General features: G+C 42.0%; 1 protein-coding gene across 1 annotated transcript in view; it reads left to right on the top strand.

Annotated features, from left to right (window-relative positions):
• Positions 1–14636, top strand: part of TRPC5 (transient receptor potential cation channel subfamily C member 5) — a 303905-nt gene that overhangs the window by 232499 nt on the left and 56770 nt on the right. The window contains exon 7 of the mRNA XM_016943747.4: positions 10734–10929. Within this exon, the coding sequence (XP_016799236.1) occupies positions 10734–10929 (196 nt within the window). The remainder of the gene's footprint in view (positions 1–10733; positions 10930–14636) is intronic.

The following is a 14636-nucleotide window of genomic DNA, read 5'->3' as shown; positions in this document are numbered from 1 at the left end:
TCAAGGCTAAATCTTGGGTGTGGAAACCAGATTAATGTGCAAGGAGAAGGGGTCCAAAATGGGTTGACAAAGAGATAGTGCTATTTTGGTTAAGCCAACCAGGAGTGTATAACAGCAGCTTATCAGCTCGCTAGTGCCTGTTGACTAGGAATGGCTTCCTCTCCTGCATTACTCTAGAGACAGAACTCACAGCAACCTGTTTTCAACATAAAGAGCAACTGTGTAGTGGCCTGAGCACCAGGAGACTGCATTTGTTCCCATCAAAGTGTTCAACAGAATTAGATACATGAATGAGAGGTGCCTTTCAGGAGGTCAGGTCCCTGCCAATTATGCTTTCATGTGTACTCTGCCGAGGAAATTTATGAAATGCCTCCTTGCAAGTTTGTAATGATTATTAACACCCCTGTTGCCAACTGACATTTTGCTCCTATCACTTGCCTAGCAGGGACAATTGAAAAGAATGGGCACCTGTCATACATAAAATTATATCTTGGGGTGTGAAGAAGCATTGTCATGGTGGGGCAAAATCAGCAGTAATGTTACCTCAACTTTCCCTCTATCAGTTGATGTTTTTTCCTCCGTAGAAGGTTGACTCATATTTATGTTTTCTTTTAAATGCCTCAACTCAGGGATTCATTCATTCATTCATTCATTTATTGAGATGGAGTCTTGCTCTGTCACCCAGACTGGAGTACAGTGGCGTGATCCCAGCTCACTGCAACCTCTCTCTCCCAGGTTCAAGCAATTCTTGTGCCTCAGCCTCCTGAGTAGCTGGGATTATAGGTGCCCACCACCATGCCTGGCTAGTTTTTATATTTTTAGTAGAGATGGGGTTTTGCCATGTTGCCCAGGCTGGTCTCGAACTCCTGACCTCAGGTGATCCACCCGTCTCAGCCTCCCAAAGTGCTGGGATTACAGGTCTGAGCCACTGCACCCGGCCTCAGGCATTTATCATACCTGTTAAAATACACGTTACTCAGCCAGGGAGATAGAAAGATTCTGCTTTTAGAGAAGGGGATAGTTTGTTTATGTATCTGGTGGAAAGTTTGGTACCCGCTTATTGTTATCCTTTTCCTTCTGATTCTCCAGAGATGCCATTGCTTTTCTTCCACATAAAAAAAGAAAAAAACAGGCCAGTCGCGGTGACCCACACCTATAATCCCAGCACTTTGGGAGGCCAAGGTGGGCAGATCACCTGAGGTCGGGAGTTCAAGACCAGCCTGGCCAACATGGAGAAACCCTGTTTCTACTAAAAATACACAATTAGCCGGGTGTGGTGGCACATGCCTGTAATCCCAGCTACTTGGGAGGCTGAGGCAGGAGAATCGCTTGAACCCAGGAGGCAGAGGTTGCAGTGAGCCGAGATCACGCCATTGCACTCCACTCCAGCCTGGGCAACAAGAGCAAAACTCCGTCTCCAAAAAAAAAAAAAAAGAAAGAAAGAAAGAAAAAAGAGAAAAACAATCTTCTCCTCAGGCATACAATTTAAGGGAAACTCATTGTCCTTGCTGACAACCACATGACAGTACAGCTGGGGGTTTGAGTTTGGTATTGCATACTGGGAATACGTGGCCTTCACCTGCTGTCAAGAGAAGCAATTAGAAAGACATTATCATTCTGAAGACAAAGGACTTGTGAGAGAAAAAGAAGCTAACTTGATCCAGCCCTCATCTCCTGATGCCTCCTGAATATACCTGGCTGTTTCACAGGCCCCTCAAATACAGGATGTCCACAACTAAATTCCTTATTCCTTTTCTCCGTATCTTCACTTCCAACCTATATCCCCTTTAATTCCTCATCTCATTAAATGACACTAACCAGACTCCTAGGAGTCATATAGGACTCTTACACCTTCCCTCATGAAACACACCATCAAGTGTGTCACTCAGCCCTATCAGTTCTACTTCTGAAGTATCCCTTGAATACCTCTCTCTCTTTCTCTCTCTCTCTCTTTCTCTCTCTCTCTCTCTCTCACACACACACACACACACACACACACACACACACACACATACACAGTCATCCCACTGTCTTGGTTCAGGCCTAAATCATTTCTCCCAAGGACTGTGGCAACAGACTCTTGACTGGTCTCTCTGCCTCCAATCTGGTCTTCTCTCCAAACACTCTCGTACTTGCTGTGCGGAAGTTTCTTTCTAAATACTTGTTGCATCCTGGCTCCCACTGGCTTCATGCCTGCCAGAATATCTGAATCTTCTCCATAAAATCCTGCCCCTTTACCATAACACACAGGGCCTTGGTAATCTGACTCTTGCCTCTCCAGTCTTTTACTGCTCTCCTCCTTTGTCAACATTTTGCTGTTCTCCAACTACAGGAAAGTGTCTCAGCCCTTCAGACCTTTGTACATCACATGCCATTACCTCTGAATGGAATACCCATCCTCACCTAGCCAGCCTGGCAAACTCATACCCATCTTTCCAACTGCTGCCAAAGGGCTACCTGCTCTAAAGCCTTTCTTATCCACTCTAACCCCACTCTCAGCTGCAGGCTTCTTCTAGAATGCATGTTTCCCATGGCATTCTAAACACATCTCCATTATGTTACATAAACTGTTGTATTTCAGACATCTGTGCCTCTCTCTCCCACCAGACTGAGACTCCCATCTTAGTAAGCTTTGCATCTGCCATAGAGGGCCTAAGATATAAAGGTGCTCAACATGGCTACTGAACAATTGAGTGAAAAGACAAAGATGACGTCCAAAAGCAATCCTATCTTTTTAAGCTTTTTATTTGGAGATAATTGTAGTTACATTGTAATCGGAAGAAATAATAGACAAAGAAATCTGTAAATCCTTCACCCATTTTTCCCAGGCATAACATCTTGCATAGCTGTAGTACATTATCACAACCAGGAAATCAACACTGATAAAATCCAGTGGCCTCATTCAGATTTCACCAGTTTTATGTGCAAGCCATTTGCAGCAACATACATGGGCCTAAGAGTAATCTTGTCTTTAATTATAGATAATCTACTTCTGCTTCTGCCCACCCTGCCCCCCAGGATGACTGAAGTATCTGGCCAACTCTGTCACTCTACTGATCCACTTTGAGCTTGCTTTCAGCAAAAACCCTTGGCCTTTCTCCTACCTCTCTCATCCTGTACTTGGGCACTTGGCCCAAGAGCAAAGCTCTACATTGATCCCTATATATTTCATCTTATTAGTTCCAGCCCCTTGCTCCAAGGTGTTGAAGTCTTTCTGAGTCTTTATCCTGTCATCCAGTTTATTAGCTTTCCCTCTAGTCTTGTGTCATCTGAAGATCTAAGAAGCATGCCATCGATTTCCATCCAAAGCGTTGAAAAAACTGTCAGGCAGGCTTGGTATTTGCTGGGTGGAATATTGGGCAGCTATTAAAATGATACACATGAAGACTCTGTATATACATTAAAAAGTGTCTAAACCCAAAATGTGTAATTTTTTAAAAATCACAGAAAGTGGGCTGGGCGCTGTGGCTCATGCCTGTAATCCCAGCACTTTGGGAGGCTAAACCGGGCAGATCACTTGAGGTCAGGAGTTCGAGGCCAGTCTGGCCAACATGAGGAAACCCCGTCTCTACTAAAAATACAAAAATCAGCCAGGTGTGGTGGTGGGCACCTGTAATCCCAGCTACTTGGGAGGCTGGGGCAGGAGAATCGCTTGAACCCGGGAGCCAGAGACTGCAGTGAGCCAAGATGGCTCCATTTCACTCCAGCCTGGGCAACAGAGCGAGACTCCATCTAAAATATACATATATATATAAAAAATATATATATATACACACACACATAGATAGATAGATAGATAGATAGATAGATAGATAGAGCTATAGATAGATCAATAGATCAATCCCAGGCTGGGCGTGGTGTCTCATGCCTGTAATCTCAACACCTTGGGAGGCCGAGGCAGGTGGATCACCTAAGGTAAGGAGTTTGAGACCAGCCTGGCCAACATGGTGAAATCCCGTCTCTACTAAAAATACAAAAATTAGCCAGGCATGGTGGCATGAACCTGTAATCCCCTCTACTCAGGAGGCTGGGGCAGGAGAATCACTTGAACCCGGGAAGTGGAGATTGCAGTGAGCCGAGATTGTGCCATTGCACTCCAGCCTGGGCATCGCATGGAGACTCTGTCTCAAGAACAAACAAACACCAGAGATTGTATAAACTATGATTGCAACTATGTACAATTAGACATTCAAATGAATAATAATCTATAAAGACAAAGGAATGTAAAATAACAAGGTGGAAGGTTTAATAATAATAATGAAAATAATCAATATTTACTGCGTGCTAGGAACAGGCACTATTACAAATCAGCTTTTCGTGAATTAACTCATGTAATCCTCACTGCCATGCTATCAGGTAGACAGTGTTGTTATTATCCATTTTACAGATAGGGAAACTAGAGTACAACGCAGTTAATCAGGCTGTCCCGAGTTGCATAGATGGTAAGTAGCAAAGACAGGATTTCAATCTAGGCATACAAGCTCCAGTCTGTACTTTTACCTAGGGATACAGGTGTAAGACTGGTTTTGTAAAGGTACGTAAGATTTGTTGTATACAGCTGCAATAATCATGAACACACGAAAAGCGAAAAAGGACAGAGCCATGACCTAGCAGGCCACTGTGACCTCCTTCAAGGCTATTACCATTCATTTGCAGCTACTTCTACTTAATCAGTGGTGATTTCTCCACCCATCATTCAGCCAATATTTTCCTATCTTGTTAACATGGATACACACGTAGTTCCCATCAAACACTCTTCTTTTTGTTCTGGTCAGGTCATAAAGGTTCTTATTGGTTATCTCTGGCTTTTCCTCCTAATTCCAGTCCATATCCTTCCTGATGCTATTATCACAGGATGGTGCTACTCGTTTGTACTTTTCTTGGTTATGTGTTTCTCCTGTCATCTTTTATAGACTCCTTCAATAAACATTTCTTCAACAATTCCTATGTACCAGGCAATGAGGATACCAAGGAAGATGGAATCCTTATCTTTAAGAAGTTCATAGTCTAATGGGGAACGCAAATGAACAATTAGAATAGCTGCTATTATTAATGCTTACCATATGCAAAGTACTTTAAAGTGCTGAGCACTTTACATGCAGTATCTTAGGTGATACAGTTATAAGGCTATGTGTGTGGGCTTCAGAGTCAAAAGAGCTGGGTACAAACTCTACCTCTGATACTGCCTGCCTGTGTGACCACTCTGTGCCTCAGTATCTCATCGGAAAAATAGAAGAACAATAGTCGCTACTTTATAGATGTATAGCCAAATATAATATAGTCAGCCCTTCATATCTATGTCTTTTGCATCCATGGATTCAACCATCCGTGGATCAAAAATATTTTTTAAAAGATGAATGGTTGCATCTGTACTGAATATGTACAGACTTTTTTTCCTGTCATTATTCTCTAAATAATACAATATAGCATTTACATGCTATAAATATAAATATAGCCATTTACATGGCATTCTCATTGTATTAGCTATCATAAGTAATCTAGAGATGATATAAAGTATATGGAATGGGCCAGGCATGGTGGTTCATGCCTGTAATTCCAACACTTTGGGAGGCTGAAGCAGGAGGATCACTTGAGGCTAAGAGTTCAACACAAGCATGGGCAATATAGCAAGACACCTGTCTCTCCAAAAATTGTTCTTTTGTTTTTGTTTTTGTTTGAGACGGAGTCTCGCTCTGTCACCCAGGCTGCAGTGCAGTGGCACGATCTCGGCTCACTGCAAGCTCCACCTCCCGGGTTCACACCATTCTCCTACCTCAACCTCCCGAGTAGCTGGGACTACAGGCGCCCGCCACCATGCCCTGCTAATTTTTTGTATTTTTCGTAGAGATGGGGTTTCACCGTGTTAGCCATGATGGTCTCGATCTCCTGACCTCGTGATCCACCCAACTTGGCCTCCCAAAGTGCTGGGATTGTAGGCGTGAGCCACCGCATTTTGAAAAAAATTAGCTGGGTGTGGTGGTGCATGCCTATAGTCCTACCTACTCAGGAGACTGAGGCAGGAGGGTCACTTGAGCCCAGGAGTTCAAAACTGCAGCGAGCAATAATTGTGCTACCACACTCCAGCCTGGACGACAGAGTGAGATCTTTTCTCTAAAAATAAATAAATAAATAAATATAAAAATAAAAATGAAAAAGTATATGGGAGGATATGTGCTTACGTTATACATAAACACTATGCCATTTTATATAAGGAACTTGAGCACCCATGGATTTGGGTATCTGTAGGAGGTCCTGGAACCAACCCTTTGCAGATATCGAGGGACAACTGTATATGCAAAGCACTTAGCACAATGCTTGGCATATAGTAAGAGCACAATAAATGTTAGCAATTAGTATTTATCTTACCAAGAATCATTTTTGAGATGAGGAAAACTTGAAGTTGAAAGAGGCTATGTAACTTTCCCAATGTTATTTAATAAATGGTGGGGTCTAAAGTTCTCGCTTAGGCACTCTCCTCTATTGCCTCTACAGTGTGATTTGTGCATTTATGGAACAAGGCTTGGGTGCTATGGGAGCAAAAAAGAGGAGCATCTAACCCAGCCTTGTAGGAAAGGAGTTGGGGCAGGCTTCTAGAGGAGGTGGGGCTTCAACTGAGCCTCAAAGGTCAAACAAGAATTAGACAGAAAAGGAGAAAGGAAAGAAGTAGAAGCTAGAGATTGGGGCAGGGTGAGGGTATCCTATCCAGAGACAGGAGCTTGTCAAAGGCATAGTGGAATGAGAAATAGCAGGTCCAGGGAACTGTGGAATGGGTAAGGGTGATACCAAAGGGTCACCTGTGTTGGGATTACAGCTTTTGCTCCATTTAGGCTATCAACATACAACTTGGGAAATATAGGATGATGTCCCTGCTTTCTCCCAACAAGCCTTTAACTTCGAGTTCACCCTCTAGTTCTTCTTTGTTGGTCTGAATTAGGTCCAGAGAAGTAAATCCTCTCCATACTCTTTCTACTTTTTGAAAGGGTAATTCCTCATCTCAAAGATGAGACTTTCGGCAAATGTTCAGAGGACTGAGTTCCCATCTCTGTTCTACTTTACCCCTCTTAGCTTTGTGATCTATTTGTGGATGGCTCCCAACATGTGCAAGTTCTCCCTTAACCACCTGTTATGGATTTGTCTTCTGTGCATTTAATATCAAGTTTTCTTGAATCTTTGTATCTTCAGTCTATGCCTCTTCTTGAGCTAGCAAGTTCCATATGTTTGTTTACTCTCTGCTAAATAAAAATGGACTAGTTGCTTTTTTCTAAAATAATCCCTCTTTAAAATTGAAAAGATAGTCCTTTGTTATTAAGATTCTATGGTTTGTCAACAAGTCTTTCCATCCCTGTGATGACTTTATTATAGACCCAGCACCAAGTAGTACACCCCCACCACCACCAGTGGTGGCCCTTTCCCTGTGTATTAAACTGAGTCTAGAAGCCACAGAACCTCCAGCAGATGTCTCACCAGAAAATTCTTTTCCACCTCACATGACAGTCCCTCATTTTACCTGGGCATGCTTTTCAGCAGGCCAGCTTCTCCTGATGACCGGACCACACTGTAATATTTTGAGAAACATGTTGAGGACATTCTCACTACCAACCACCAAAACGGAGGAATGATCTTTCCTATCCCTCCCCATTTTCCCCTGTTGTACAATTTTATCCATAAGGTTTCCCTGACTAGAATATCAGCACAGTTGAAGGCAGATTTATTTATTTATTTGTGCATGCATTCATTGTTTGTTTATTATTTATTTATTTACTCATATGTAGAGAGAGACAGGGTCTAGCCCTGTCACCCAGGCTGGAGTGCAGTGGCATGATCATAGCTCACCGCAGCCTCAAATTCCTGGGCTCAAGCAATCCTCCCACCTCAGCCTCCCACGTAGCTGAGACTACAGGCACATGCCACCATACCTGGCTTTTTTTTTTTTTTTTTTTTTTGATAACGGGGCTTTGTTATGTTGCTCAGGCTGGTCTCAAACTCGTGGGTTCAAGTAATCCTTCCAATATTGCCTCCCAAAGCTCTGGGATTATAGGCATGAGCCACCATGCCTGGCTGAGGGAAGATTTTAAATGCTCAGACTTTTACTTTTAGGGAACGTTTGTATCTGTCAGTGGAACAACTAGCAATAAACTCTATCCTCAAGCATAAGCCATTGCAATTTTAATTGTTGTAGGGGTAGAGGTGAAGGTAACATCTATTCAGGAGAAGCAACCAATTAACTAAGACTCTACCAACATATTGATTACATATTTGCCCTAGTTTGTGGCCTTATTGTCTGTCAGGAAATCAACAAACACTTACTGAATGCATTCTGTGTTCAAGGTCATTCAGCTTCCAGGGACTCTGGTTCCTCAGAATGACATTCCTACTCACTGCAGCTGCTCTTTAAAATTCTGAACTACAATCTGCCCTGGCTTCTGTTACCTAGCAGCTGTGCTAGCTGCTTGTGCTATTTACTGCTGGCCTCCTGCCTGCCTGATTTCTAGTATCTAATAGGCATCATCAGGTGTTGACTGTGCCCTCCTAGCAGGGGCCAGATTACTTAGCCCCATGTCTTCCTCATTTTTCAACCCTCTGCCTGGTTCTGCGATGCATTGTATTGCCTGGCCCTGGCTGGTAGAGTCTCCTGAAAATTTAGATCCTGTGATAGGTCTGACTTGCCATATTGTCTGGTTCTTGTGCCCTGGCCCCTGAACTCCAGACTCTCATCTTACTATTGATTCTCAACTGCTTCACCAGCTGGCATTTACTTTCACCAAACAAAAAGCAAATTTATTCCTTTTAGGCTAGCTCTCTAGCAGCATGATGCTGAAAAGATCATGGAATTTATCTATGATAATCAGAGAAGAGCCACTTAGCAAGTTGAGAAGGGCCATGTGCACATTGCCCAGGCAGCCCTGAAAAGGGCCCTTGAGAGTCAGGCCAGTGGAGAGCACAGCCTTAAACAAAATAAACTAGCCCTTTTTGTGCAGCCTACTGACTGCGAAATTGTCAATGGGATTGGAATCTTCTCCACTTTAATCTAATGATAACAGTAATAGTGATAGTTTTCATATATTCATTCATTTCTTCAATAAATGTCATTTAGTCCCTATTATGTGCCAGCTACCTAGCAGCTATGTCTCTGCCTCCATAGAGCTTACATTATAGTAGAGAGGGACGGAAAATAACCATTTAAACCAAAAATTACCTAATATAATTTTATGAAGCTTCAAGTGCTACAAAGAAAATTAAACAAGACAATAGGATAGAGAAAAACTGATGGAGCTACATTAGGTAGAGCAACCAAGAAAAGCCTCTCTGAAGAAGTGACATTTGAGCTGAGACCTTGATGATAAGAAGGCAGCTGTGTAAAGATCAGGGGGCAGAGCACTTTCAGACAGAGGGACTCCTTAAAGTACCTCTCACCCACCTCTAAAATGAACCGAAGAACAAATCCCTAAGACTCTCAAAATACATTGTGCTCATTAAGAACAACACATTTTGAGCACACTGAAAAATGCATCCATTCTTAAAGTAGCATTTCTTATGTTCTGCATGGTTTCCATAGGCTTGGGCAATGGCTAATCTCTGCCACCCACGAACTGGCTGCATTTTATTGCTGTATTCAGATTTCTGAATATAAAGCAAAAGAAACCCTAGACACCAAAAGCATATCATTGCAGTTACATATTTGGATGTGAAGTCTAAGAGAGGAAATAATAATTTGAGAAGCCATCAATATAGTGGTTTTGGAAGGGCAGACAGACCTAGATTTGAGATCTGGCTCAAAACATACTAGTAAGGTGTCCTTGGGCAAGTCATTCAATCTCTGAATCTCTGTTTCGTCATCAGTAACAATAAAATTTTACAAGGATCATAATGATAATGTATGTATGTAAAAGTACCTAACATGCTTATAAGTTCTCAATAATAGTTGAGTTCTCAAAAGCCTCAATAACAGTTGGTTAATATATCATTAACAATTATCTGTATAAAGTGTTAATTTGAGAATCCTCAAGCTCCTCCATGCAGTTTAGAGTTATCTGGGTCCTGTGAGAGCCACAAAAGAAGTATCAGAAATGGTAATTTGTTCTCATGTTCACTCAGCCAGCAAATGCCAGAACTGAGATCCTAACCCAGTGCAATCTAACTCAAGCACCATTCTCCTGCCTCAGCCTCCCGAGTAGCTGGGACTACAGGCACCCGCCACCATGCCCGGCTAATTTTTTGTATTTTTAGTAGAGACGGGGTTTCACCGTATTAGCCAGGATGGTCTCGATCTCCTGACCTTGTGATCCACCCGCCTCGGCCTCCCGAAGTGCTGGGATTACAAGCGTGAGCCACCACTCCTGGCCTCAAGCACCGTATTCTTAACCACTGCATGTATTGCCTCTGCATAATTAGAATGGTAAAAAAATAACATGGTCTGAAGACAAAAGGGAAAGTTTGGTAGAGGAAATAGCTCTTGAAATAAGCCTTGAAAATTTTTAGGCTACGCATAGACTGAGAAGAGGGAATGGTATTTCAGGTAGAAAAGCAAAGCATAAGACATAAAAGTGGAAACAAACAAACAAATGGACATGGATGGTCAGTCTGTGTTAGGGAAGAGCCCAAAATATGTGAGATCACCAGTTTATCTGTCACAGATCTGGCAGCCCCTTCGTTAAGCAGATCAGCTTACATTTTCTCTCTCTTTTCTTGCTCTTCTTAAAGAATTAACTAACCTGCTCTTTGATCTCTTTTAGGCTCTTTGAGACTCTTCAGTCACTCTTCTGGTCTGTATTTGGCCTTTTAAATCTATATGTCACCAATGTGAAAGCCAGACACGAATTCACCGAGTTTGTAGGAGCTACCATGTTTGGAACATACAACGTCATCTCCCTGGTAGTGCTGCTGAACATGCTGATTGCTATGATGAACAACTCCTATCAGCTTATTGCCGTGAGTAGCTTTGCTTTACAAGCGTGCTTACTTTGGTTTCAGGTTGGGGCAACATCGGCATAGAGTTCATTAGAAGCTCAATGAAAGAGTTCGTCTGCCTCAATTAATTTACATTAGCTTTCCTAGTTGTTAGACTGAATTATTTCTTTCCAATGCAATTCAGGTTGGACTCTTAGTCTACAGAATCTTCATCATCTAAGTTATTGGAGTGAATAAGATTTTCTAGCTACTTATTGAAAATATTTCTAAATTTCAGAATCAATTTTCTTGCCTCAGTGGAAAACTCAGGGTTTGAGCATAATTTGGCTACAACGTGTCACCTCACTCATCTCCAGGGTTAATTCAGCTGATCTGGTTCTCTAGGCAAGAGAGCCCTATCTCCCTATTCACTACAAACATCTCCCTCTGAAAACTAAGAATCCCATTGACAAGGATGGTCTTCTGAGAGAGAGACAGAGAGGGGAGGGGGCTACGTTTTTTCCTATTTTAAAAAATAGAGATGGGGTCCTGATATGTTGCCCAGGCTGGTCTGAAACTCCTGGCCTCAAGTGATCCTCCCACCTCAGCCTCCCTAAGTGCTGGGATTACAGGCATCAGCCACTGCACCCAGCCAGTGGCTATTTTTTAATCAAGTATATATAAGTAACTGCACTCCATTGCAAGGCACTCCTAAGTACAGTCCATTGCTGAATGTTTTTGCACCATCATGTTACCATTTAGATCAGCAGTGTTTATTACCCTAGACTAGAAATAGTGAAAGTGTAGGATACAGGATCAATTTAGTCCCTGCCCTGGTTTTTTATGTCAAAGTACATATCTAACCTTAGCTTATTTTATTTTAATCTGCATATAATTCCTAGAAATTGAGTTTTGGCAAAGGAGTCCTCATTACCTGAGGTCTGATTTAGTTGGGCATTAGTAAATTTGGATGTGTAGTTCCTACTATAATGCTAGATTACCCCCTCTGGATCAGTCTGTTGCTCAAAGTTTTTGCTGTAGCAGAGAAAGTACAAAATAAATAAACCCACGTCTTGTTTTCCTTTCTAGATGCTATTTCTCAGATTTGGTTTGCCACTGAGGAGTTATTTAGCCTATAGAAAAGAAGCTCAAATTATTTGTTACATATACATAGATATATATATGTATGTATATGTGTATGTGCATATATATATATGCACACACACACACACATACCCATACATGCACATTGTCCATGTCTTAAATGTTATTGTTAATAGTGAACGTCTGTGATCCATTTCCACTAAGGACAGAACCAAAAAGGAATGGAGTAGGAGGCTTTTGAGTTACCTATTTGGGAGAAATTCCTAACTATAAATGGCAATGAAATAAATATATTCTCACAGGTGGGTCTATAGAATTTCTGTTATTGGAGAGTTTAAAAAATTAGGATATAAAATTGTCTGCTAGGATAGTTTAGATATTAGGTATCTAGGTGGTAGAGAAGGGAGAGGAGTGTAGTGGAAAAAAAGATTTGAAGTTAATAAACCAGGGACTCTAATCCTGGTTCTGTGGTTTATAACTGCATGTCTTTAGTAACTTACTTTTCCCTCTTGAGCCTCAGTGTCATCATCCAAAAGTGAGGGTATTGAAATCAATGGTTTTTAATATCCTTGCTAGCTCTGACATCCTATGTGTCTGGGTGCCTACAGATTAACAAGATAGGCTCACAAGGTCCTTTCTAGCTCTGAAATTCTGTTTTTCTGTTGCATTTGAAATTCAATATAGTTCAGTTCCATTCACTCATTCCCCCTCATTCAAACAACTAGGCCAAGAACTCTAAAATGATTTATGTTCACTCCTACTCTATCTCTATAAGGGGGCAGGGGCAGGCATGGAATCTCAGGAATTGACTTTTCCATCCCCTCTGCTTGGCATTCTATCCTTCACCCCTGCCAAAGATGGCAATATTCATGCAAAGGCATTTGTAATTTTCTCACTGGGTGTCTGATAGCTGATTTTTCCTTGTGACAGTAGAAAAGGGAGAGATTTTCTTGTCACCTAATGCAGGGCTGTGGTCCTTCTCACTGAGCTCAGTGACATTTTCTAGGAAGGGCGAAAATAATCAACTCCAGCTCCCATCACCACCTGCTGGTAGTAAGTTTTGTTTTAATGCCACCTACTGCTGCACCCAAAGAAAACACATTGGCTTGGGAGGGAGCCAACGGTAGATGGCCTAAATGGAGTCTATACCATCTCATAAATCTGAAGTCATGGCCAACCATTCTGAATAATATCTTTACTGCTTTTGGATCCCACGGGAGTGTGTTTTTACCGTTTGGAAATGGATCCAGTGGGATCATGATATTGGACAACCTGATTCCAAAAATACCTGGATCTGCTTAAGTGGTAAGGGCCAGAAAGTAGATTTAATTTCATTTGCAACATCTCTGCTTCAGTACTGAATGTAATTTTTACAAGGTCCTTGATATAGGGAGAAAGGTTACAGAAAGGGAAACCACTGAAGACAAATTTCTCCTATTTTAAAAGGTATCACAGGCTGATTCAGTCTAGGTAGGGACTGAGTTGTCAACATGCCTCACTGTGAATCTGTTTTGTGTACATTCTAGGACAGTCCTCAAGAACATCAGGTAATACCAATCCCTTGAAGGGTTAAGCTCTTTATCAATGTTCCATGCAGGATTCAGAGATGCTGGTGATGTGAATATATGGCTCTGTAGCAATTTGTATTTCCATGTCATAGGAGGCTCCACCTCAGTAGTGTATAGAGTTATTCTTAAGATACAGTGAAGCAGGAATCACTCCAGGCCTGTGCTCTGTGGTCCCAGCATCAGCAGGTGAAGCTGGCCATATTGTATATTATTGTTATTGACAATTAGCAGTGATTTACTTCTCCTTTTATTCTTATATCTCCCTCAATCTCCTTATTACTCTCAATGACACTTTTTAAAATACATCTACCTTGTCACTGCTGTCCCTGATGTATAGGCACAAGCTCCATCAACCAAAGCTGCCCTCAGTGCCATTTTAATCAGATTCATCCGTTAAAAAATATTAGGTGGAAGAGATAAGATCAATCCCACAAAGTTCATTACCTTAGGCCCTATTCCTACCCCCTACCCACCCACAATGGCCATCTCTGTTGCCTGAGATTAGTCCTCCCAAAACATAGTGCTCATTACGGTCTGTGATAAAGCCTCATTCAGCAAGTTAATAAGAACCCTTGGTTTCTTTGGCTGCTATGGAGTATTTGCTTTAATGCTGAAAATAAGTAAACAGCACTTGCTTCACTGAGCCACAGCTGCTGGATGGCTTGGGGAGAGTCCAAATATATATAATTGGTTGTCTCCCTTAGGGTGGCAGCATTTGGAGGCCCAGATGATGAATGGACTCTTCCACTGCAGAACACATTCATGCAAATGACGACATTCTTCCAAACAAACCTGGCAACACAAGATAGCAGGCAAGACTAGAGAGGGCTGTTGCATACCATCTAAGTGCCAAGAAGGGCAGGTGGTCTCCCCACCCACCCCCAGTCATCTAGGACCAACCTCAGATTCTCAAAGCAGAGACTTTCAAAGCAGAGACTCTCAAAGCAGCACTTCACACACAATACCATGATTTTAACTCTCTATCAGCAGGACTGATAACCAACTGCTATGCACTGATATGGCTACTCAACTGTTAAAATATTGAAACATTTCCATACCAGTTGGTAAATAGGTGCC

Source organism: Pan troglodytes, chromosome X, assembly GCF_028858775.2.
Source record: "Pan troglodytes isolate AG18354 chromosome X, NHGRI_mPanTro3-v2.0_pri, whole genome shotgun sequence".
In the NCBI taxonomy this organism is placed as follows: domain Eukaryota; kingdom Metazoa; phylum Chordata; class Mammalia; order Primates; family Hominidae; genus Pan; species Pan troglodytes.
This window is presented reverse-complemented; position numbering and strand designations above follow the sequence as displayed.